Source organism: Echiichthys vipera (assembly GCF_963691815.1).
Source record: "Echiichthys vipera genome assembly, chromosome: 4".
NCBI lineage: Eukaryota > Metazoa > Chordata > Actinopteri > Perciformes > Trachinidae > Echiichthys > Echiichthys vipera.
In genome coordinates, this window is record NC_139829.1 from 13,427,225 (window position 1) to 13,449,430 (window position 22,206).

The 22,206-nt window shown below is 41.5% G+C and overlaps 1 protein-coding gene across 1 annotated transcript; it reads right to left on the bottom strand.

Annotated features, from left to right (window-relative positions):
• Nucleotides 1-1,816: 1,816 nt before the first annotated feature.
• LOC310945965 (A disintegrin and metalloproteinase with thrombospondin motifs 12-like) lies at nt 1,817-21,328 on the bottom strand. Its single transcript, XM_083912231.1, has 24 exons — nt 21,062-21,328; nt 20,534-20,892; nt 14,784-14,958; nt 14,446-14,654; nt 14,250-14,333; nt 13,514-13,638; nt 13,222-13,371; nt 12,417-12,560; nt 11,434-11,578; nt 11,244-11,336; nt 10,939-11,084; nt 10,654-10,823; nt 10,032-10,165; nt 9,672-9,792; nt 8,580-8,824; nt 7,976-8,117; nt 7,730-7,856; nt 6,792-7,002; nt 5,445-6,659; nt 4,394-4,546; nt 4,080-4,256; nt 3,446-3,592; nt 3,191-3,344; nt 1,817-3,024 (listed from the first exon to the last, which is right to left on the bottom strand). Exons 1-24 carry the CDS (start codon nt 21,177-21,179, stop codon nt 2,909-2,911), a joined length of 4,860 nt encoding a protein of 1,619 aa, XP_083768357.1. The 5' UTR covers nt 21,180-21,328; the 3' UTR covers nt 1,817-2,908.
• Between the last annotated feature and the right edge of the window lie 878 nt (nt 21,329-22,206).

A 22,206-nucleotide genomic window follows, 5' to 3' on the forward strand; every position in this document is an offset into this window, starting at 1 on the left:
AAGTTAGTCAGAGAAAAACGGATTTATTCTAGGTGCAGACACGAAACCATGTCATTCAGCCACTTTTTGGCTCAGAGAGAAGAGGTGGATTTCCATTCTCTTAAAATAAACCATTTTGCAATGGCCGTACCAAACATGAGGGCCTGTTGTAAGGCAGAGGGAAGAGCCAAAGAGATGATGGAGCAGCCCAATATAACCAAGAGACAGTAATAGTTTCAGACCACAGGGCAGTTTTCCACTTAACCTGAGTTCATCTTAAATTAATATTTATTTTTTATAATACTTGTTTTGAAATCGAAGTGGAGCTACTCTGTGCTGCAACAACATAAAACATTAAGCATTTGCATTTTGTATTTAGCACTCACCTGCCTGTTGGGCATGCTCTAATCATTATTATAATATGCCATAAACCTTTGGAGACAACATCTGTTTGCTACTGTTGGCATAGTACAGAGAAAGTCTGGAAAATCTACAACGTAGTATGCACTCGACTATTGAATCCAAACCCACAACTGTTTGGCTTTAGAACACTTACATTGTGTTGCACAAGCTGTTATAGTAATTTTATGGCCATTTTTGCACTTTAAGAAAACATCAGTCATCAACCACTTTCATTGTTGTTGTTTACCTCTGAAATTGAGCTGTGCTAGGTAAAAGTCACTGTTTGTTACACTGAATCTGCAATTTAGATGAGTAAAAATTGCAAAATTTCAAAATCTGAATGAACTATCCTTTTTAGTTTTTCATCCACATGACTTGCTCATTGACTTTTTTTTCTTAACCTGCTATTGACTGTTAATCATTGAGGATTCAGTTAGGAAATGTCTAAAGATGTTGAGAACACTGGTGAACACATTTAAAATCATAAATAAGCTCTAAAAGAAATTCGCTGAGAAGGCTCAAGCCACCGTAAAGTCACAATCTGATATTTTCAGGCCTTTTTCTGAATTTGAGCTCACTAGCTTTTTTCCATTGTGCAACTCACCAATGCAACAAGCTGATGATGTAACAGAATGAGAGCAGTGGTTAGGTAATACAACTGGATGGTGTTTGCTTCGTCATGAACACACACACACACACACACACACACACACACACACACACACACACACACACACACACACACACACACACACACACACACACACACACACACACACACACACACACACACACACACACACACACACACACACACACACACACACACACACACACACACACACACACACACACACACACACACACACACACACACACACACACACACACACACACACACACACACAGCTGGTTTTAAGGACATCTTGCTCCACATTGACCCAGTATTATGTTACTCCTTCCATTACTGCTGACTAACTCTTGGTCTCTGGCTTGAATGATAGCAGAAGGGTGCATGGAGCAGGGCAGTGTCCGTCCGTGTCAAGTTATCTGGCAAAGAGGAGCCTGGGAAATCTGGGCCAGCTGAACCCGATCCCTGAAACGGAGCCTGGTGCAGCTGATTCTGGTGTTACACATTCAGCAGCATCTGGCACTCTCAGGCAAGAATGACCTTGTTGGAATGAAAGGTCATAAAGCAGAAGGCCATGATGCAAAAAAAAGGTCCTGGTATGCTAGCTAACATGAAGTGCTAATACTCTGGTATTGTGTGCGTATTACACCAGGCGTTACTGGCTTCACATCCAGTCAGGATGGATTAAAATTAAAAAAATGTTGGAATGGATGGAATCTCCCAGACTAGCCTTCATGCGTCACACATTAAAGATATTCAAACTGTTTATTTTTCTTTTCTCAGTTACAAAGCAGTTTTGTCGCAAACATCTTTTATCGTCGTCACATTTATTGATGGAGACATGTGCAGTACAAATCAGCCAAGGTGATGGACCATATGCACGGACAATTGTAATGCCTGTACAATATCAAATAAACACAGCAGCCATCTTTAGAGGCACCTGAGAGGGATGACCTGCAACACCTCTTTCTCATTGGTCAATCTCACACCAGAGGAGGTGCACCACAGGTTCGACTACAGTTCTGTGCAGGTTCTGCAGCCGATTTTTAATTATTATTGACATTGAATTGCAACAAAAATGACTAAAGCAGGAACTTGTACACAGGAAAATGTAAACACACAGTGCCAGCTCTGAGGACAAAACCACAATTAAAGCAGAAATAAGTAAAACATATGAGTAAAAAACACAGATCATCACTATTATTAACAATTTTATAGAGAAAAATCTTTATCTACATTCTGTTTTTACCAGCTCACTTTGATATAAAAAATATAACTGGTAATTTGACATTTGAGCATCAGCACCACAATTATCAAAGCACCTTTGGACCAGAAAGATATGAGCAGGAGGATTTTTTTAAAGGAAAAAATAACGTGAATTGAGCTTGTGCTTCTTAATAATTTTTGAATCAGTAATTTGACTTTTTTTTTCAGTATGTTTCTACTGAATTATTGTAACTTTGCACCAGTTAAATCACATTCATTTGATGGCAGATTTTGCATGCTGTCTTTTTAAAATCCTTTCACTTGCCTGTTAATAAATTCTTAAGACTTGTTTTTTAATAACACAAATATTTTCATTCTGATAAGCATTTCTGCTTACCTCAACATGGCTCGATGAACATTAAGCTCTAACATTTGTAGCAGTCAACGTGTTCATCATTATCAGGGCTGTTCTCACTTTTTTTTTTAATGGTTTTAAGCAAAATGTATAGATCTACCCAGGTTTGTTTGTGCTAATTAAGATGAGCTTATTGTGGTCATTAGCACTTTGGTTTGGACGTTTCAGTCTGTGGATGGTATGGCTTGATGTCAGTATTATTGCATTGAGGATACAGTAAGTATTACTTTAGTTGGGCTGTGTCCATTGTAGCACATGTGGGTGTGTAAACCTGGCTATGACCCACAGGTGACACAACACTGTCTTTGGACCGACCTGAGAGAGCAGCGACCCAACAGCTTCAGCTTGTCACAGAAGCGAGAGGACATGGTGTTCTTCCTGCAAACTGGACCTAAATAAAAAGGAACACGACCCAAAGGTCAAATGCCATTAAACACTCCAGTATGTTCATATTTAATTGATATAAAGTGAGTTTAACCAAGAGGTTTGTCACAAAAAAATGGCATAACAATTTATGTGTTGATAGTAAGCCTGTTAGCCAAGACATACACACAAACCTGTGTAGGTCTTGCATTCTTGTATATTGCATTTCCTGAGTGTTTCTGGTTTGGAAATCTTCTCACAGAGGCTGTCTGGCATTACGGCCAAATCCTGCTCAGTCACACAGTTGACTGCACGCGGCTGCTGACCCCCACCACAACTCACAGAGCACTGCAAAGTCACACACAAAACAATATTTTTTTTTTCTATTGCAAACAACATTTAGAAATGCCCTCAATGCCCTGAGGAAATCTCGGTCATGTGTGACTGACCTTCTCCCAGTCCTCAGCCTTCCAGTGAGCGCAAGGCTTTAGACTGCACAGCTCTGTGCCGTTTGGCCTCAGTGTTGCGCTACAGCGGTGAGCCTCGGGGCAGTATACCAGTCGCTCTCTGACGCCTTCGCCACAGTTGCCAGAGCACTGAGGAAACGAAAAGATTTAAGGGACGAGAAATACAATCTCTCTACACTTGCATCTGTATAATATGGGACATGAATGTGAAAATGGGTGTGACTATACAGGTAAATCCAAAATGTAAAATGGTAGAGGTTACATCTTTAGATAGAACAGCAGTAACTGTCCTTTGTGGAAATGGTTAATAGAAAATGGGATGAAATCTATACAGCAGATTAGTTGTTAAAAGATTAAAAAATTATATAGTTCATTAACGTAACATTTCACACTGTTTCCCCAAATTACAAAAATATTGGTGGCAGATATCTTAGGGCTGGATACCTTAAAAATCTTGGCAAATAAGAGCAAAAGTATCATCATGGTCAGATACAGCTTGAGGTAATATGGAAAAAGTACATGTACAGTAAATAAACATAAAGATCTCTTTAAATCTATAAAAAACATTATGCTAAAAACAAAATATATATAGATTTGACATGTACAATGCTCCTACCGGTCCCCAGGGTGATGTACTCCAGGTCATACAGGGCTTGTGGGGGCATGTCAAAGTGCTGATGGGTCTGCTGGACAGAGCTTGACAGTGGAAAGGTCTGAGGGGACGTTTATTCTGAGAATCAACACACTGAACCTCACGGTGCCTTCTTCCTACCAACGCACAGTAATCTGGACACTGCGGAGAACATCACAGTGCAGTAAATGTCTCAGAAATACATAGCAAGTGAGAGCGTGACATAATAATGGAATTATAATTAAGTATTAAGTGTAATTATCGGATTCAGTGGCAGGAGGAAATCTAACGTTTCTCACCTTACTCCAGCTGCTGCTGTGCCACGTGGCACAGGGCTGCAGGTGACATGTGCGTGCAGGCTCAGGTCTCTTCATGTTGGCACAGTCCTCGTCGTTCCGGGAGCTGCACTCTACTGTCCTCCATATCGCTCCAATTCCACATGTTGTTGAACACTGGGGAGGAAGGGGTATTTTCTGATTAAAACTCGCTTTGGGTTTTTGGAAAAACTGATTGAAGGGACATAAAATAAAATTGTAAAGTAGATGTTTAGGAATCTCAAAAACACACCCAACAAAACTAGATATCAGTTTATAACTGTATGCTATATTCAGCATATTTTCACTGCTTTACCTTGCCGTCAGACAACTTTAATTTTACATGAGGGGAACTGAAGCTGTCAAGGCCACAAGACTTCATTGACAAAAACAGTAATTTTACCTTGTAGAACATGGGAGTTGGTGGTCTACAGCAACCTCAATTGGTTATATTTCTCTGTGTTATTGTGTGACTTTGGTGTTTTAAAAGTGTTAGGAACTAGCAAAACTAATTAACAAACTAACTACAAGGGCAGCAGTAGACCAGCAACTCCCATTTTCTGCAAGGTAAAAATACTGTTTCAGTCAGGGAAGTCAGGTGGTCTTGAAGAGAGCGTAGATAACTGGTTCAGTTCCCCCTCGTAAACTGAAACAGGGCTGTTTTTCTGCAGGTTAAAGCTGTGAAAATATTCTAAAATATAGGGTTAAATTTAGGTGGCTAAAATATGTTAAGCTGCTGCCCCTGCCCTCCTGTATGCTTCTCCAAATTGGGGGTGTGTTGACTATCTACTGTAGATAATACACTGATTATGGTACCTATTACATCCCCACCTCAAAATCTCCAAAATATCCCTTTAAAAATAATGGTTATAAAAATAAGGCAACGAAATGGTCACTGTGAGAGATTGCGTACATTTGAAGTCCCTGCAGCTTTCAATTTCTTGGCAGTGATAGCATGTTTGGGGGGAAGGGGTGTCTTTAAAAGTTATGATAATAACTTATGATGATAATAAGACCATAAACTATCTGCACCCACCTCGCTCCAGTTTCCTACAACCCAGAATATATCCATGTTGACTGGCTCTCTGGCCATCAGGTTGCTTTGGTCACCGACAGAGCTGCTCATGGGACTTTCTGGTCGCTGGTTTTGATTCTTGGAGCGACTGGAAGAGGGCTTTTTAGCACGAGAGGCAGAACTGTTTTTCCTGGGTGTCACCACAGGCTTCTTCAGTTTAATGACCTTCACTGTGGACTGGGGTGACGCTGCAGTGGTGAATGGTTTTCTTGCAGTTGTGGAGGGAGCTTGTGTTGTGTGGAAGCCAGCTTTCGATGGGACTGAGTGGTACACAGGGGTGGTGAGGGGAACCCTGTGTGTCCATGGTCTGTATGGATTGATACGAGGGGTTGTGTGGGAGTTGGAGAAGGAATAGTGCTGAGTGGTCTCTGCCCATGTTTTAGTACTGGTGTGTGGGGTGGAGTAGGTGGTGGTTAATGCTTTGGTTGTGTGTATGGTAGAAAGACTTGTTTGTAAAGTGGGTGTGATGTGTATATGTGGTGTTGGTGAGGTTGATTTAAGAGGAATTTTGAGGGATGTAGGTGTGGTAACATCTAGGTCAATAATCCCCTCCTCTTCTGTTGTCCTCTCCGCAACGACATAATCGTATCCTGGAGTATACATCGCCACATTTGGCGTACTTCCTTCCTCTACCTCCTCCTTATCCTCTACCCTTTCCTTTTTCACCCCAGTTACTTTTCTGTCCTTTTCAGCAGTGTTGACTTTAGAGGGGAAAACTTTCCCTCCCTGATTCTCATTTTTCCTAACATTGAACTCATAATCATCTGCATCTATGATTTCAGGGATCATGGTTTTAAGGGTTGAAATGGATGGGGTGGCCGGGATGAAAGCAGTTGTAGTTTCTTTGGTAGCTGGGATGAAAGCAGTTGTAGTTTGTTTGGTGGTGTTTTTTTTCTGCACAGTGATAGCAGCTGTGGGTACAGAAGAGGCTGTGGTGCTCTTTGGAGCCAAGGTAGGTGTGGGTGTAGGATGCTTGTTGGGGTGGCTCTTTGGTGGGTAGATACGGCGGTATTTAGGAGGAGGCCCTGGTCGTCTACGGAGACCTGAGTTAGGGCAGCTCTGTAGGGCACATAGTGATCTGGAGCGAGGTTGGGTTGAGAGGTCACAGTTCTTCTTGGGCGTTAGAGCACACGTGACTGTACGTGAGCGAACACCTCCTCCACATGTGACTGGGCACTGCAAAGGAGGAAGAAAGCAAATGATACATTGACTCATAAAGGCAGTGATTGATACAACCAAAGTCAGAGTGATAAAAGCTGCAGAGAAGCAAGAAAACAGAACAAAAGAGTAAAATAGAAAGACATGTACCTCTTCCCAGTTGCCAACAGCCCAGTCCTGTCCACAGGGAATATCTTTGTTGCATGGCACCACAGGTTTGGGTTTAAGCAGATGCTTGCACTCGACAGGGTGGAGCACCCTTTCCTCCCCCGTGACTGTCCGAACACACAGCACTGTTCGCTTCCGTACCCCTTGTGATCCACAGGTGGTTGTACACTGCTGCCAGCCACCCACCCACCACCTGAGGAAGAAGGGATGGATAGGACGATGAAGAAAGAGAATGAAGGGATTGTATGGCATTGAAAAAAATAAGTGGGGAGCCTATGGTGAGTGGACAACTTTTTTCATGATCTAAAAATGGACAGGGTTGTGTTTCCTTTGATAAAGGCTACTGCATGCAAAACAGTTTGTCATTGAATACCTTTCTATGAAGAAAAAACATGTTTCTCTACCAAACCCTTTTTTTCATTTATAAAAATATGTTTTAAAATGCTATATGTTCTCAGCAGCTCTTCAAAAAACTTAGCCTAAATAAAACTGGCAAATATTGATTTAAATCAGGAACTATGTCATCAAAGATTAAGTAAACTACACTATAAATCTGACTAGGCCATTGACGCCAACCTTCGCAACTCAACAGTTTTTAATATGTTCTACAAACATATTTTAGTCGTTACCAAAAAAGTATTGAGGTTCCATAACCAGCCCTAAGTTTGGAAATATTAGAGATTGAAATGGTTGAATTTTTGCTGTTTGGCATTACAATGAAACCCACAGAGCAAGGGAAGAGAACACAGTATCACCCTTGCAACTAACTGAAAAATCTAGATTAGGTTATGACTGCCTTTAACTTTAAAACCATCTACAGTAGCTTATTAGATAGTCTTTTAACTCTCCAAAATAATGAATTGTTTTTTTCATGACACCGATAGGATCAAAGACGGTTAAAAGCATTTGAAAGTAAGGACCTTGCAGGGCAATCCATATTCTTGCATTTCCGGTGTCTGTCGTCTGGTCGGCTGGCTGGGTCACACAGAGACTCGTCCACGACACCGACGTCCATCTCAAAACACCGCACAGGCTGGTGCTGCTCACCTAAAACCGTGGAGGAATCAGAAAGAAGATGGCCAGGCCGTAACAAAAATATCACTGATACACTCAAACTACCACAAATTTATAGAATAAGATATTTTCTTGTCCAATGCAATACCAACCTAAGCCACAGGTGGTGCTGCAGTGTGTCCACGCCCCGTGCCTCCACCTGTAAATGGGTTCGATGACCTCGTTTCCTGTCCCTTTGGTTTTCTTGATGGTGTATTCGTACTTTATACCTAGGTTCTTCTCCTGAAACAGCAACTGGACAACCACATTAATTATTATGCATAGTGTGAGTATAAATTCTAAATAAAATATTTGACATGTGTAAAAAATATTTTTCAATTTCTCAATTGGATTCTAGTATCTGCAGTCTTTGAAACATATCAGAAATGAATTGCTTAGAGACATTTGATAATAATAATAATAATAATAATAATAATAATAATAGTAATAATAATAATGTATTATTGTTATTGTTTTTATTATTATTCTTCACCCAGGAATGTATAGGCTGATTTGGAAACCATGCAACCATTGCATGCTCTGGTTGGTTGGCTAATATCCTTGAAGTCGCTTTTCTCTATAACTGATTGGTTGAAATTGCCCTACACAGACCCTGGATAAAAATGGCAATTATTGTTTACTTCTATAAATCTCAGAAAACTAAAACATTTAAAAACTTGAATGAATACCACCACTCCTTTCAGACAACTGGCCTACCGTCAGCATGACTGGCTGTTTTGTGGGTCCAGGAGCGGTGAGGTTTTCCATGTTCCCGCTGCGTTCATAGTAGAATGTCGTCCCGCCGGCCTGGTATTCCCCATTCCACTGGATGATAAAATTTCCGTTGAGAAAGTACTCCTTCGATGCCTCGCTCCTCAGAGCCAGGAAGTTACCTGCCTCCTCCACTTCCTTTACCAGGATGTCCCGTGCCCCCTCAGGTATCACACCCACGTCTACGTACCCTGGGAGAGTCGAGAGGGAGTCAGAGTCACAGCGAGGTAATGGATGGCCCACCATGGCTGCTGCCACACTCACATCCAGACTACCAGACAGTTTCTCTCTGATCTTTAATAGAGGGTGGGCTCAGTCTGTGGGGGTGGTTGGCATGTGTGTGTGTGAGTGTACGTGTGCGTATTCGGCGTGGGGGGCACTGCCCTGTCTCTGTTTTTTATTGTGTGTGGATGGGGGGGAGACGAAAAGAGCTATGAGTAGGTCTCTGGAGTTTAATGATGTTTGTGGGAAGGTGTGTGTGTTTCTGTGTTTGTGCAAAGGAGGGGGAGGTTTGCTCTTGGTCTAAGCCTTTTGAAGTCTTACACATCTGGGCTGGTTATCTGGAGAGGATGCTGTGCAGGGCAAACGCACACAGACAGAGAGAGGGAAAGAAGGAGGGATGTTTTTATTTCTTTAGAGCTTTATTCTCTATTAATATTTGCCTTGTGTCGATTCTACAATATGAGTTCTAATTTTCCAAACATAGTAAAATCAGCCGAAGACATGTCCATCTTTTGACAAATGCAAACACGGGCCTACAAGCGCGCACACACACAGCCAAGTACAGCAGGACAAACAGCTGCACAGTGAGGATAACAAGGCTGCCATGACAACAAAAGAACAACACAATGGCGTAATGCTAGTGAACTGTCCTGAAATGACTTTCTGCCTGTAGACATAGATTTGAATTGCTTTTTCATACTCTTCTAGTGCATCAGAGCTTATTCTCATTAATAGGTTTTCCGTGTTGTGTTCCTTAACTGTCTACTTATTATAATTTGTTTCCTGCTGCTCAAATATCCTTCACGTTAAACTCACCAAAGCCTTCTTCTTCATCATACGACTTATAGACCGTCTCACAGCTTGTGCCATCGCCCAAACAGACTCCGCAACGATCTTCCACAGCATTTGAGTCAATGCCATAGTCACAGCCTACCATCTAAACAAAACAACCACACACACACACACGCACACACACACACGCACACACACACACACACACACACACACACGCACAAACACAAACACACAACCAAACACAATGCAGAGTCACATAAGTTGGAAGTTTGCACAGAAAAACTCCTCCCTCCATTATACTATCATTACACTGTAGCTTGTCTAATATCCTGCTCCACTATAACCCCCCATATCTTTTAGACTCTTACCCAGCCACACTACCTTGCACACTCCGTTGACGCAGATGTTTCTTGACGTGTTGTTCGTGAAGCACGGCGTCCCGTCTGTCACAGTGTCGAGCATCTTCTCGGAAAAATACTCAACCACTGGTCGGCAGTGCAGCTCACAGGGGTTTACTGAAGACGGTTGGAGGTTGTGGAAAAGAGGAGTTTAATTTAGTTTTATTACAATGAAATGCTGGCTGATGCTAGTCTACTAATGTCAAGCCAAACTCTGAGGAATGTGAGATAAAGCATACTTTTCAAGATATTTCTGATCTTTTGTGACAAACAAAAAAAACATCATGAGCATAATAACTTTGCATTTATTATGTAGAAACAGTGATTTTGAATTTGTGAGGTGACACAAAGCACAAAGAGCATGAAGGAGACTTTGGCAAGGACAATTACTACACTGTAAATACTGAAACACTGTATGCCACTGCTACGATACAGTAGATGGAGTAGCTGCATCACTGAGGGCTTTCTAGTGTCACTGCTGCCCTCTGTTGGGTGAAATATGCAATCACAGTTACAGATGTTTCGTGAAAGTTGAAGTACCAAGAAGGGCTTGTGTGTGTCTATCTGTAGTATATCATTTTATATTTGAGGCTTTGATCACTCACATGGGTTAGACACAGGAATCCACTGGTAGAGCTCATTGTGGTAGGGCACAGTGTCAAACTCACTGCACAGCATCTCTCGAAACGTTGGTTTAATCTGCTGACAGGGCTTTGTGTTACAGGTACGATAACGTTTCCTTTCTCCAGTGCAGTACTTGCCCCCGAACTCTGGTCTGTAAAAAAACAACACAGTGGCACACTTTGACTCAACCACGTGATCAGTTTCAGGGTTTCACCTGTTGTGGAAAAACCAGTGGACTGCAAAAAGGTTCTAGAGTCAATTCTTACTTAGGGTTGTTACATTCCCTCTCTGCTGACTGAACTCCAGTTCCACATGTCCTGGAGCAGTGAGACCAGGTACTCCACTTTCCCCAGCCTCCATTCACCGTCTCTGGGAGTTTACCCACAATCACACACTCTCCTGAGATGCACCACTGTAGCAGAAAATTAAACAAATAACACTAGTAATATGACAAATGTAATACTCAAGGCTCTGCATCAGTACCACCCTCATATCTGTGGTGCTCACCATCTCCATCCCCAGGCAAATGAAATCCACACCCTAACAAGACAAAGCAATTGGCACCACCCACCTTCTCCGGTCCACAGCGAGTGCCATCTATAGGTGAGTCCAGTTTGGAGCGGCAGGTGCCGTTTACCGAACACCAAAGAATCTGGCAAATGTTCTGAAAGAAAGACGTATTCCACAAACAATAAGAAACTGACTATTTTCCTATAAGATTTTGGACATTTTCAGTGGCTGCTTAGATGCACGATACTCACATCAACCTCATGGCAGAAGGTAGCATTGGGGCCATACTGGAGCTGGCACTGGTGGTGTGTGGTGTAGCGGACACCGAGGCGAGCCAGCGGGGTGGTTAGGTCCCTCTTGGAAGGACGGTCATCCAGACAGAAACCCCAACCACGACTAAAAGAGACAAAGATGTGATATTGCATTGCATTGTATTGATATTTCTTTTGAAAGAAAGGGACACAAAGCATGGTGGTTGAGACGGAGAAATGAATGGAGAAAACCTGAAGAGGAGGACTTTCTTTGATAAATCCTTGCCTGTGGCTACTAGCATGATTTAATCATAAAGCAACATGAAAATATGTATCAAAACTTGTGCCATGTCAAGATGCGTGTCAACATGCTTTTATACTGCACTGTGTATTCTCCTAGCCCAGTAATACATTAAGTAGGGTGATGGGGAAACACCAGAATCAGAGAGATTAACTTGCTAAAAGGCAACTATTCTAGTAGTAACATGCTGATTGACAGGTCAGAGTTCAACAAACATGAACTCTGACACTCTGGCTTTCCTCCAGGTGAAATTTATGTTGTCAGAAAGGAATTCTTGAATTCACAATTGACCCCGTTTCAAAGCCAACCTTTGCAGATATTAGTGCAAGTGTGTGAGTGCCCTCTAATGTTCCTTCAGTGTTCCTTCAGGCATGAATTTCTGTCTTTGCTGGATTTTCTGGCTTCAAATGAATTGTGCCTGTTCAGCATATTTGCTCTTGTGATCTTTGTTGCTCTTTTATAAACTTAGTTCGTCATGCTTTTCTGCACATGGATGTCTTTGTTTTAGTTCCAAAACACACCCCACCCATTGCATTTGTGGACTACCTCCATTCAAATTCACATCAGCATTTCTACTTAATCTTTATCCAGGAAGAGTCACCGCTTGTGTAGAATTACTCCCATTTTTTCAAGATAATTTTATGATTCATGGCTTCAGAACAAAGCATGAATCCAGCCTTACTCAAGGAAACGTGTGATGTATTCTTTGGAGCAGGAGGACCAAGTGAGAGGCGAGCTGTCGTACATCAGCTGTCTGGACATGATGAACGGGTGTCTTCCTTCCAGCTCACAGTCATTCCCCTGGCCGTCATGATGAATTCCAAAGCTGCGTTCAAACACAACGAACATGATCAATTAGGATGTAATCTTTACACTAAGAAATGTTTTACCATAATAGATGGCCTTCAGCTCCGGTACCACCTGCAGCATCAGATACAGCAGGGACAGTGAACGCTAAAAATGAAAAGAGAAATCCAGGCAGAGGGCAGGGTCTCCGCAAATAGAGGCACCACCACACACTTGGTTGGTCCTAAGTAATAATTTAGAGAGATTACTTTTGTCTATACATTGTCTTTAGGTAAAACCAGCATAGTATACTTTACTTAACTAATTAAAAAGTTGGCACTAACAATGCTCTGCTTAGTGAAAATTAATGAAATTTAAAAAAACATGGTTTTCTGTGTCACAGTAATCTAAAGATGAAAATGAATCAAAATGTTCTGTCCATTCACTTTCACTGTTACTAAATCTACACCCACATCACATCAGTCTGAGGTATCAATGTTTTTTCATGTCTGGTAACCAGATACTAACCATTATTTGTATAATGCAAGGAGATTTAATCATGCAACTGTATATTCCGCTTTAGTAACTGATCATGGGAACGAAATGCTTCTTTGTCATATGGCCCATTGTTATGCTATTCCATTATGCAGGGGTTCACAGCAATTAGAAATACACACAAACACACACACACATATACAGACCTGTGGCCCATTTCATGAGCGACAGTGAAGGCGACAGGTAGTCCTGAATCCTCATTAATGTTGCAGCTGCGGTGTGGTTGACACATCCCAGACAGGTGAGACAGACCAAGAGTCTCACAGGGCTGGTTCATTCCAGCACAGATGTCTTTCCTGGGGTGGAAACACAGACACATTATGTCATATCTCCAGCATAAGAGGGCCTAGCATCAGAGCATTATAATCTGTCCATTTGATTGAAGTTATCTATAGATAAAGCTGAGCAACAAATACATATTAGTATGTTATCACTTGCCTAGTGACCAACACAGCCACGTCATGATGAGCCGGGTGTGTGTCACTCTGGGGATTGAGGTTTTTCTGCCAAGCACAGAAACTGGCCAAAGTTGTGTCTGCATGGTGAACAATCTTCAACCCTTTCTGCAACAAACAGCAGAATTAGAAATAACATTCCGCACATTTCTTGGCATCATTTTGATTTTTTTGCATCCTGTCTTTTGAGAACATCTTTAGATTATATTTGACCCTGAAGATAAATGTTTTTTTTTTTTAATTCTTTCACCATAAGATAATGGCCATAATGGATAACAGCTCACGTTCACTTCCTTTTCTACACAAGTGTAAATTATGACAGTAATAACTATTTCATTGGAAACCAAGAGAAATCTTCAAATAAGGTTTGATGTGTGACATTTGATTGGGACAAACAAGATTTTCATTGTTTTCAATGGTCTTGTTGCGTTTTGTTTGTAGTTGTTTTCCAGGTTTTCACACTTATAGCCACCATGAAAAATCTGATCAGTGCAGTACATAATGTTTATTATGCATAACGTTCAGTTATTAGGCTTGAATCTTCAGCTGGTGTGCAAGGAGCTTGAATGACAGCCAAGTGAAGGAGTCTCCCAGTTTCCTTCACCTCTAACTACCTCACTGAGGAATGCTTCAAAGATGGTCCAACTACAAGATATGCAATGCCAAAGAAAGAAATCACATTAAAGTTTCTTGATCAAATTCTCTCAGGAGTGTGTCACCTCTTCTCCCTGGAGTAGAATGAGGCGAACCAAGATGACGTGGATGGCATTCCCAATACTGGCATCATGAAAGATCCCTGCCACCTGTCAACAATAGAAATCATTCACCACTAACGGTATTAACGTCTAACATCTATGCAGAAACTTGGGTGAGACAGATTGAGAGCAGACGTAAAATCTACTTCTAACTCCTCACCATGTTCATGATGGTGAAGATATAGGACTCCACATTATCGCTGCCGTGGTATTCTATGAGTTTGGAATCAGCAACTACCATGGTCTCCACCCATCGCTCGCTGCTGACTGAGCGCTGTGAGCGGGACAGAGCCGGATCCTCGCCCGTCTGCTGCTCCCTCTCCCATTCCTCCCTCTCCCTCTCCACCTGGACAGAGTCACTTGGAGCATCTAAATCATGGATAATAGAAGGCATTACAGTACACTTGTGGTTTATCCCCGCTTGACACAGAGAAAAATGCTCACTTGTGTATAAGTAATAATACTTAAACATCTGCACACAAAAATTCAGATAAACACCTTGAACTCCACAGGGGCTGGGTGTCGTTTTGGGCTTGAGACTGCGTTTTTTTCTCTGACTTTCTGTAACCCTTGGATAGACGATATGGGGCTCTGGAGTCCCTGCAGAATCATCACGAGATTCCTGGACAGGTTCAATAAAGTAGTGTCCCTCAGGCAGGGAGAAGAAGCCTCTCTGAGGAACAGAAAAATGACAAAGATGAAGATGCATTGAGTACAAATGAGTGAATCTGGGCAGAGTACGTTTAGGTTTTGATCAATTGCTTCCTGTGTTCAAATCTGAAAAGTAGGTCAGGGCTATTGTCTCAGTTATTAGGGACATGCTGTTCTGCTTGGTCAAAGCTCCAAATTGTTAATTAAGATTAAAAAGATTATTCATTTTATCCAAAATCTTGCCTAATATAGCCTGAAGTCTTTTTATGTAATGCAATGCATTCTCAGACTGACTAAAACAGAAAAGAGTGCAACAACAAATAACAAAAATTGTAGCATTTCATAATTCCCACATTAAAAAGGTGAGAGGTTGGACTTTCTCTTTGAAAAGCCTGCCGAAAAAGGCAGTACCTCAGTAATTTCCATGTGGGTGGAATCTATCATTAGTCAACCGATCTGAATATGAACCGTTCTCCTTCCCTGAGGCACATTCTCTGTCTGCTGTAGCAGCAATACAAAGACTCTCTCCTGAGTATGCCATGCGTGTTCTTACTGGTGCAGCCTATTCATTTGCTAATCGGCGGGGTCTACTGGTGAACACACACACAAATACATGAAAACACACAAAAGAGGTTTCAGCCAAATCTGTGACTTTTCCTTGTAAACACACATTTTTAACGTTTCACTTAGAGCTCACAGTTTGCAAGTTAATTTCATTCAGTGTGTGTGTGTGTGTGTGTGTGTGTGTGTGTGTGTGTGTGTGTGTGTGTGTGTGTGTGTGTGTGTGTGTGTGTGTGTGTGTGTGTGTGTGTGTGTGTGAACAAGCCCAGACTGTTCCTGTATGAACCCCTCCCTTTCACATTAAACCAACTTGCAAAAGACAGAGTGAGAGAAGGAGAATACTTTAAGGAGAATTACAAACTGATTTTTGTAATTTGTAACTTTGTAATTTTTTTTCTTTAGCGGTAATGTTGCATATTAAAATGTTCATGCATGTTAATAAATGTATCCAGGATATACTGTTACACACGATTAAACAAAGAAAAAACAAAACACTTCACATTCAGATGTATGTAAGACATCCAACATGAATATGTGATTCTTGGATCTCTTCTCAGAGTTTGAGGGGCCAAAGCCAGATGTGAAAATTAGGTCACACAGTGCTTCCAGTTTGGCCAGTTGTGGTCCCAAGGGTCTACCCTGCTGTTTACTGTAGTTACTTACTATTCAGCTTTCTGGGTCATCCTGACAAGTTTTATATGTGTTTTTTGGATCACGTGTTTCAGCTACATTCATTCAGCAGTCTGCAGAGCACTGACTCTGAGTATCTAATTTCTCCATTCAGGGAGTTCAGAACGTACAAATCTAGAGAAGCACTCCTTTAAGAAAGACAAGTACTTCACCTGTTACACTGAACCTTGTGACATAAGAGAGTGTCCGCAAACTGTAACAGAAACATCGTAGTAGCAACTAACAATGTAGCAAACAATAAACAGTCCTCTGTATAAGTCTGTGTTAAGAAAGGGTTTTCCAGTGATTCAGAGCGTGGCCTTCAGCCAGGGGTCCCTGAGTTGTGCTGGACTCATCCACAAAGCATGCAGGCTGATACGGTCAGCTGGGAAAGCTTCCCAGCTGCCCTGTGCAGAAAACATTCTGCTGATTTCACCGTTGCTCTGTATCTAATCACTCCTTGTGCCAGAAATAATATTTTACCATATTAAGATTTTGTTTTGCATCTGCATCATCTCAATGCAAGACAAACCGCCTACAAAGATGTGTGCTACATATAAGGGCTTTGGAGTTCCCTGCCGTCTCCTATATGTTTTCCTGAGCATTAAACTTCCAAGTGAGTCCCAGCAGTAAGAAGCAGGTGGTGGAGTGCAGATCAACCAGGAAGGAATGCTGAAGAGAGGCCCATCCAAACATTGAGACCATTGGTCTGCACGATCTGTATGATCTGCATACTGGATGCAGTCCTACTGTGCAACGCAACCTGAAAGGTTTTGCTTGTACAGTGTAGTTATGGTGTTACTTGTAATCCTTAAATAACCATGTACAGATCCTGTGTGAGTTCTGTGCTCAACAAAGACATCTTGAAAGGATACCAACAAAGTCTATGATTTCCATTTGAGTAAAAATAGGGGATTATTAAGCAACAGTCTTTAGTCTTAACCCAGAATACTCTGCCAGCTCAAACTGTGTTGGACTGAAGTTCACTTTTGCCACCTCCTCTCCCCCTGCCACCTCCTGCCCTTCTCCTCCTCTCCATTAATCCCCCTCTTCTGACCTAGAGGAAGCGTGTTTGGGTGTGAGGTGCCAGAGCCATGGGAGGTTACCATAACACAGGTCTGTGTTCTAAATACATTGGCCATGTGGAACTGCTTTACTTCTGTTTCCTGCTTCTGTGGGTTTTGTAGTGCTGGCCAACTGGGTCTGGAATAAAGTATGTGCTGTTACACAGCCTGTGGCTTCAGCAGTGATTAGCGGGGACACAAGGAGAAGTGGGGGTGGATGGTGCTCATTACTGCAATTTGATTAATCACAACAAATTTATGCCAAACCAACGTTGCATTAATTCTGTTTCTGTTTCTTGATAATTACAGGTTCCATTGCACTCACTTGCCTTTAGTTTGTTTTTTACTTCAAAGGATAATTCTGCCTGTGAGCTGATTTCTTCCTCAGAGTTCAAACACATTATCATTCTTCATCTGCATAGTGCGAAGAAACGTACATTTAAGTGAGGAAAATACCAATATAATAGGTCTGAACATGATCTTTCTTTGAGTTGAGCCTGAGGGATCACCAAAGACTCCACTGACTCAGCTTCAGCTTTGCTTGAATTGGAAGTTTTCCCAGGGAAACAAATAAGGACACTGATAGCAACCTCCATCCAATTACTCTGGTCCTCATGGTTTCACTTGTACAGTAAATAGTAAAGGTGAAGGATAAGCTGAACTTTGTAGGAACATAATCACCTGTAGAGTCAATATGGTTCACTGCAGCACAGCTCTATTTGTTTGAGCAAATGTCACTTCTTTTTCTCAACCAGAAACACGCTGTGAGTGAACTGCTAGGGACTGCACTGGTAGTGACTTTTATGGAATTTAAGTCACCTGTTCTACCAGGCTTCCCTATATTTTGTTCAACGCACCAAACACATCTACACATCTAATCATAACCTGCCCACAAATAGTTTAAGGCAGGTATGCAGCTCCTAACCTGTTCTGTTCAAACATATTGCTGGGATTTGCTTCACTAACAAATGCAAGAGCGATTTAATTAAAAAAGAGAGACTGCTGACACTCAAATCATTTTGATCAACACGAGAGTTGGGTAATTAGCATTATTTAAATCAATCTTCTTACTGAATAATTTGAGTCCTAGCTGAAAGGATTAGTCAATATTAGTATGTCAACAGAAATGTCTTTGCCAGCAATTGAATAATCGTTATTTATATATATTTATATTTATATAATTATTTTTCAAGCTAAATGCGAAAAAACTGAACTTGTCAAATTAGAAGAATGACTGCTTTTTACTGTCTTACAGTATCTACAGAATTGCAATGGCCCACTTTCATTATTTATATCTTGTGGCCTAAATCGATAATCAATTAATGAGGAAAATAATTGGAATTATTGATGATGCAATCGTAGTTGCAGCCCTAATTTGAGTGCTCTCGTGGATTACTACAGAACTGTTGACATCAGATAATCAGATTCACATTTTGAAAACTACACTCCTACTGTAACTTTTGTAAAACACTGGTAAATGCTTCTTTGCCATGTGCTGGGCGATATGACCATATAGATCATTAAAACACTATAAAAGATTTCCTATATTGTTTCTAGAATGATGTTGAAAAACCAGCAACTGAACTGCCTTACAGCAATATAGGTAATTAGGATGGCGCTCTACGTTCTGATTCTTGCACGTTATGTTTATTTTGCACTAAAGTTCTTAATAAAATGAAAAGATACTAAGCACTTTTCATTTATTGATTGTTTAATTCACACACGAGTATGCAAAACTAGCCGTTTACCATATTCTGATTTATATTGTTAACAAGATCTTAAATTACCTATATCGGGATAGAAGATTTTGGCCATATCACCCAGCCCTACTTTGTCTTTTCTTTTCTTTTTTTTGGCTTTGTTCCTTATGTTTCCTGTTGTGTGTTTAACTCAAGTCTTGTGCTACATAAACAAAAGATTATCATGAGTCTATATTTTGAAGCAGCCCATCTCTCTCTGTCTCCTGAGGGTGAATGACCTCCACAGCAGCTGGCAGGGTTTTCCTCCCACATCTGTATGGCTCAGTCTTGCTGTTTAGTGGTCTCTCTGAGGTTTTAGCTGCTATAAACCGTCTTCCACAGAACAGAAAATCAGTGTAATAGATCATAGTGGTTTCCCTGGTAGGTTGGAGAGAGGGAACACTGGAACATTTGGGATTGCAAAAAAAGAATCCTCTAAATGCGGTAGGTTGTAGATAATTGGAGTTTAGAGTGACATAAAACAATTTTCAAATAAATTGCATTTACAAGATTTGGCAGGAAGAGGCAGTGAGACCCACACAAACATAACTAAGAAGCAGAAGGCAAGACCCTGCAGGAGAGGCATTCCTGCTGCGACACAATCAAACACGAACACCAAAACATTCTTTATGACTAAAACTGACGCATCCCATCATTTCAGAGTTGGGGAGTTCCTCCTTTTCCACAAATTCTTCCTTTTTGGTTGTTTCAAAAATATTAGTGTAAATTGAATGAATCGGTTATTATTTCAAAAATACTGAAGAGTGTACATCATACACTTCTCCAGAAATGTTCATATGGCCCATATCACTTCTGATAATTAAAATTCTTCACATGTTGAGCTACTTGCTTGTCTATCTGTGGTCCAGCTGTCTTCTATCCTTTGAAGTTGAACTTATTTGATTAGAAACATTTCAACTGAAGGGAAAAAAGCACAATTTCTCAGAACAAACGTATGGCCCTATATCCTGTCGCTCCATCTGTCAAACCTTATTGTTCCAGTCTATAAAAAATGTGCCAAAATCTATTACTGGAGCCCTTTCTCAGAGAAGAACAAAGTCACACTGCACGTCCAAGGGTGGGGGGCTGCAAAGAGTTTCTGCAGGAACAGACATTGATGTGAATGAGTGAATGAATTAGGGTGAAAGTACAGAGGAAAACATCTGAAAGACAAAGAAGACAGAAATGGTCTCATGGCTGGCCGAGAAGCAGCAGCCGTCAGAGGGTCTGCAGCACAGTCGTTCTGCAAATAGTGTCAGGAAGTCTTTGAAGGGCAAACTAACACACAGGGCACTGTCAGATGGAAGGGTTTGCTCAACAGCTTATGATTGCCTAAACCAAATACCAGCTTCCCCAGAGTGATGCCCCCATTTCTTCTGTGTATTATAAAAAGCCTGCCAAAAGCAAGTCGTTTCTTCAAAGAGATATGACCTTCAGTTCAGATTTAGGGAGGGAGACTGCATAGAAGCTTCATGTGGATTAGAAGATTCAACTTCATGAATGATACAGATGTTTAAATGGTCCCTTTTGCCCTGTTATGCATAGAAGACGTGTGATTCCTTACCAGTCCTTTACAGGTGCTGATGGCAGCAGTTCCTCGCACATCAGGCGCTTCTACTGTGCCGAGGAGGTGGCAGGAGTTCTCCTCAGAGCGATGATGCTCAGTCCTGTTGGCGCTGCCGTTCCTCCTCTCCAGGATGTAGTCGCTTGAAACCAGGTGATTGTTTGCAGTCAAATTAAACAATAAAGTGCGACCCTTGTAGTTGACCTTGTAGTAAACCTGTCCCTCCAAACCAAACGGTCGCAGGTCACGCCTGACTCGCCCACCCTTGAAGTGGTGAGCCAGAGAGTGGGAGATGAACTCTCCATCAGCAGTGGTTTTCACTGGGTGCACAGTGGACAGATCTGACTGGGACAACTGACCTGCACAATAAAATACAATGGAAGTGTTCTTACAGTTGTGATGTATTGATTGCACAGATTCCAACCTTTAGTGCATATACTTAACCATACAAACTTGTCCAGCCATGCATTTAATTCATACATGTAAAGAAATGCAGCTTCTATCCTAGCCGAAATGCACCATACTGACCTTGTTCTGCAAAGAGGGAGAAGAGGCTGCCAGAGTCGGAGAGCTCTTCGTGGCCGGCTGCCAAAATGAAAACAAAGTGTAGCAGCAAAAGGACCGTGCACTCCTGCGAACATCGCATATTTCATGTAACCAAACACAAACCACTGCAAAAGAGTCCTGGGCATTGGGGTTCCAGTGGCGTTAGAGGCGACCACTTCGATGCTGCGCTGCGCTGTGTCATGACATGGACACGCTCACAAATCTCCCCTCACGAAGGCAAACATGCACCGAGGAAGACTGGGAGTCTAATCGTGGTTTAAAGAGGGAGAAAGCTTCGGCTCTGCGGACGAAGGAGGGGCGGGGAGGGGTGTTCTTTGGGCCGGTGTCTACTTTCTTTGTGGGAGCGAGGTGGAGGGGGAGCCGAGGAGCATTTGAATGGAGCAGCCAGCTCTGTCATGTGTCGAGACTTGCACCAAATCCTGCACCAGCGGCGCATCATTAACGCGAGACTCTTTACTGCCTCTCTCTCAAAAAAAAAGTTGTTTTCTTATAATCAGAGTTGATTAAAGGAATACTTAACCATCTAAATGATCATAGTCATCTCTTATCTTGAACTCTTTAAGACATATGTGTTTTTCTAGCATCCCTCCAAGGTGAACAAATAACTTTTCAAGGTAACACATGGTGAGTTACTGATATACAAATGATCATTTTCAGGGGAAACTATTCCTTTAATTAAAATGTTTTGCAGACAGTTTTGAAATTGACCTTTTTTGTTAATTCACAAAACTTCTAAATGTCCGAAAATTAACTTCCTCAGCTCTTTTGCATGGTTCAAATGACAGTAATGGAAGCTGTGTCAGCTGAATATATATAGATATATAGAATATATTTTAAGAGACAGGCATGGACATGCACCCCCATCAGTAAGGGGTCTGGTGCCTTGCTCAAGGGTCCACGCCTATTGCCTCCCCTAAGTAGGCTGTAAGTACTGCTATGTTAACATCTGCACAATATAAAGTACCTAAGAATGACTCACACTATATATATTTTTTTATTTTTACCTCGGTACAGGTACAGTTATGTAATTGTATACAAACTGATATCAGAACTCTCCTTGCTTTTCAGTGCTCATGGGTCTGAATAATATGAGCAAATATTTGCAT

What these genes read in the sequence shown, in the direction of transcription:
- LOC310945965 (XM_083912231.1), bottom strand. Translation starts at nt 21,179, where the DNA reads ATGCGATGTTCGCAGGAGTGCACGGTCCTTTTGCTGCTACACTTTGTT. An exon ending in ACAGCAGCAGCTGGAGTAAG is followed by an intron (nt 4,257 to 4,393) that starts GTGAGAAACGTT and finishes TGTTCTCCGCAG; the next exon opens with TGTCCAGATTACTGTGCGTT. An exon ending in AGGCTGAGGACTGGGAGAAG is followed by an intron (nt 3,345 to 3,445) that starts GTCAGTCACACA and finishes GTGACTTTGCAG; the next exon opens with TGCTCTGTGAGTTGTGGTGG.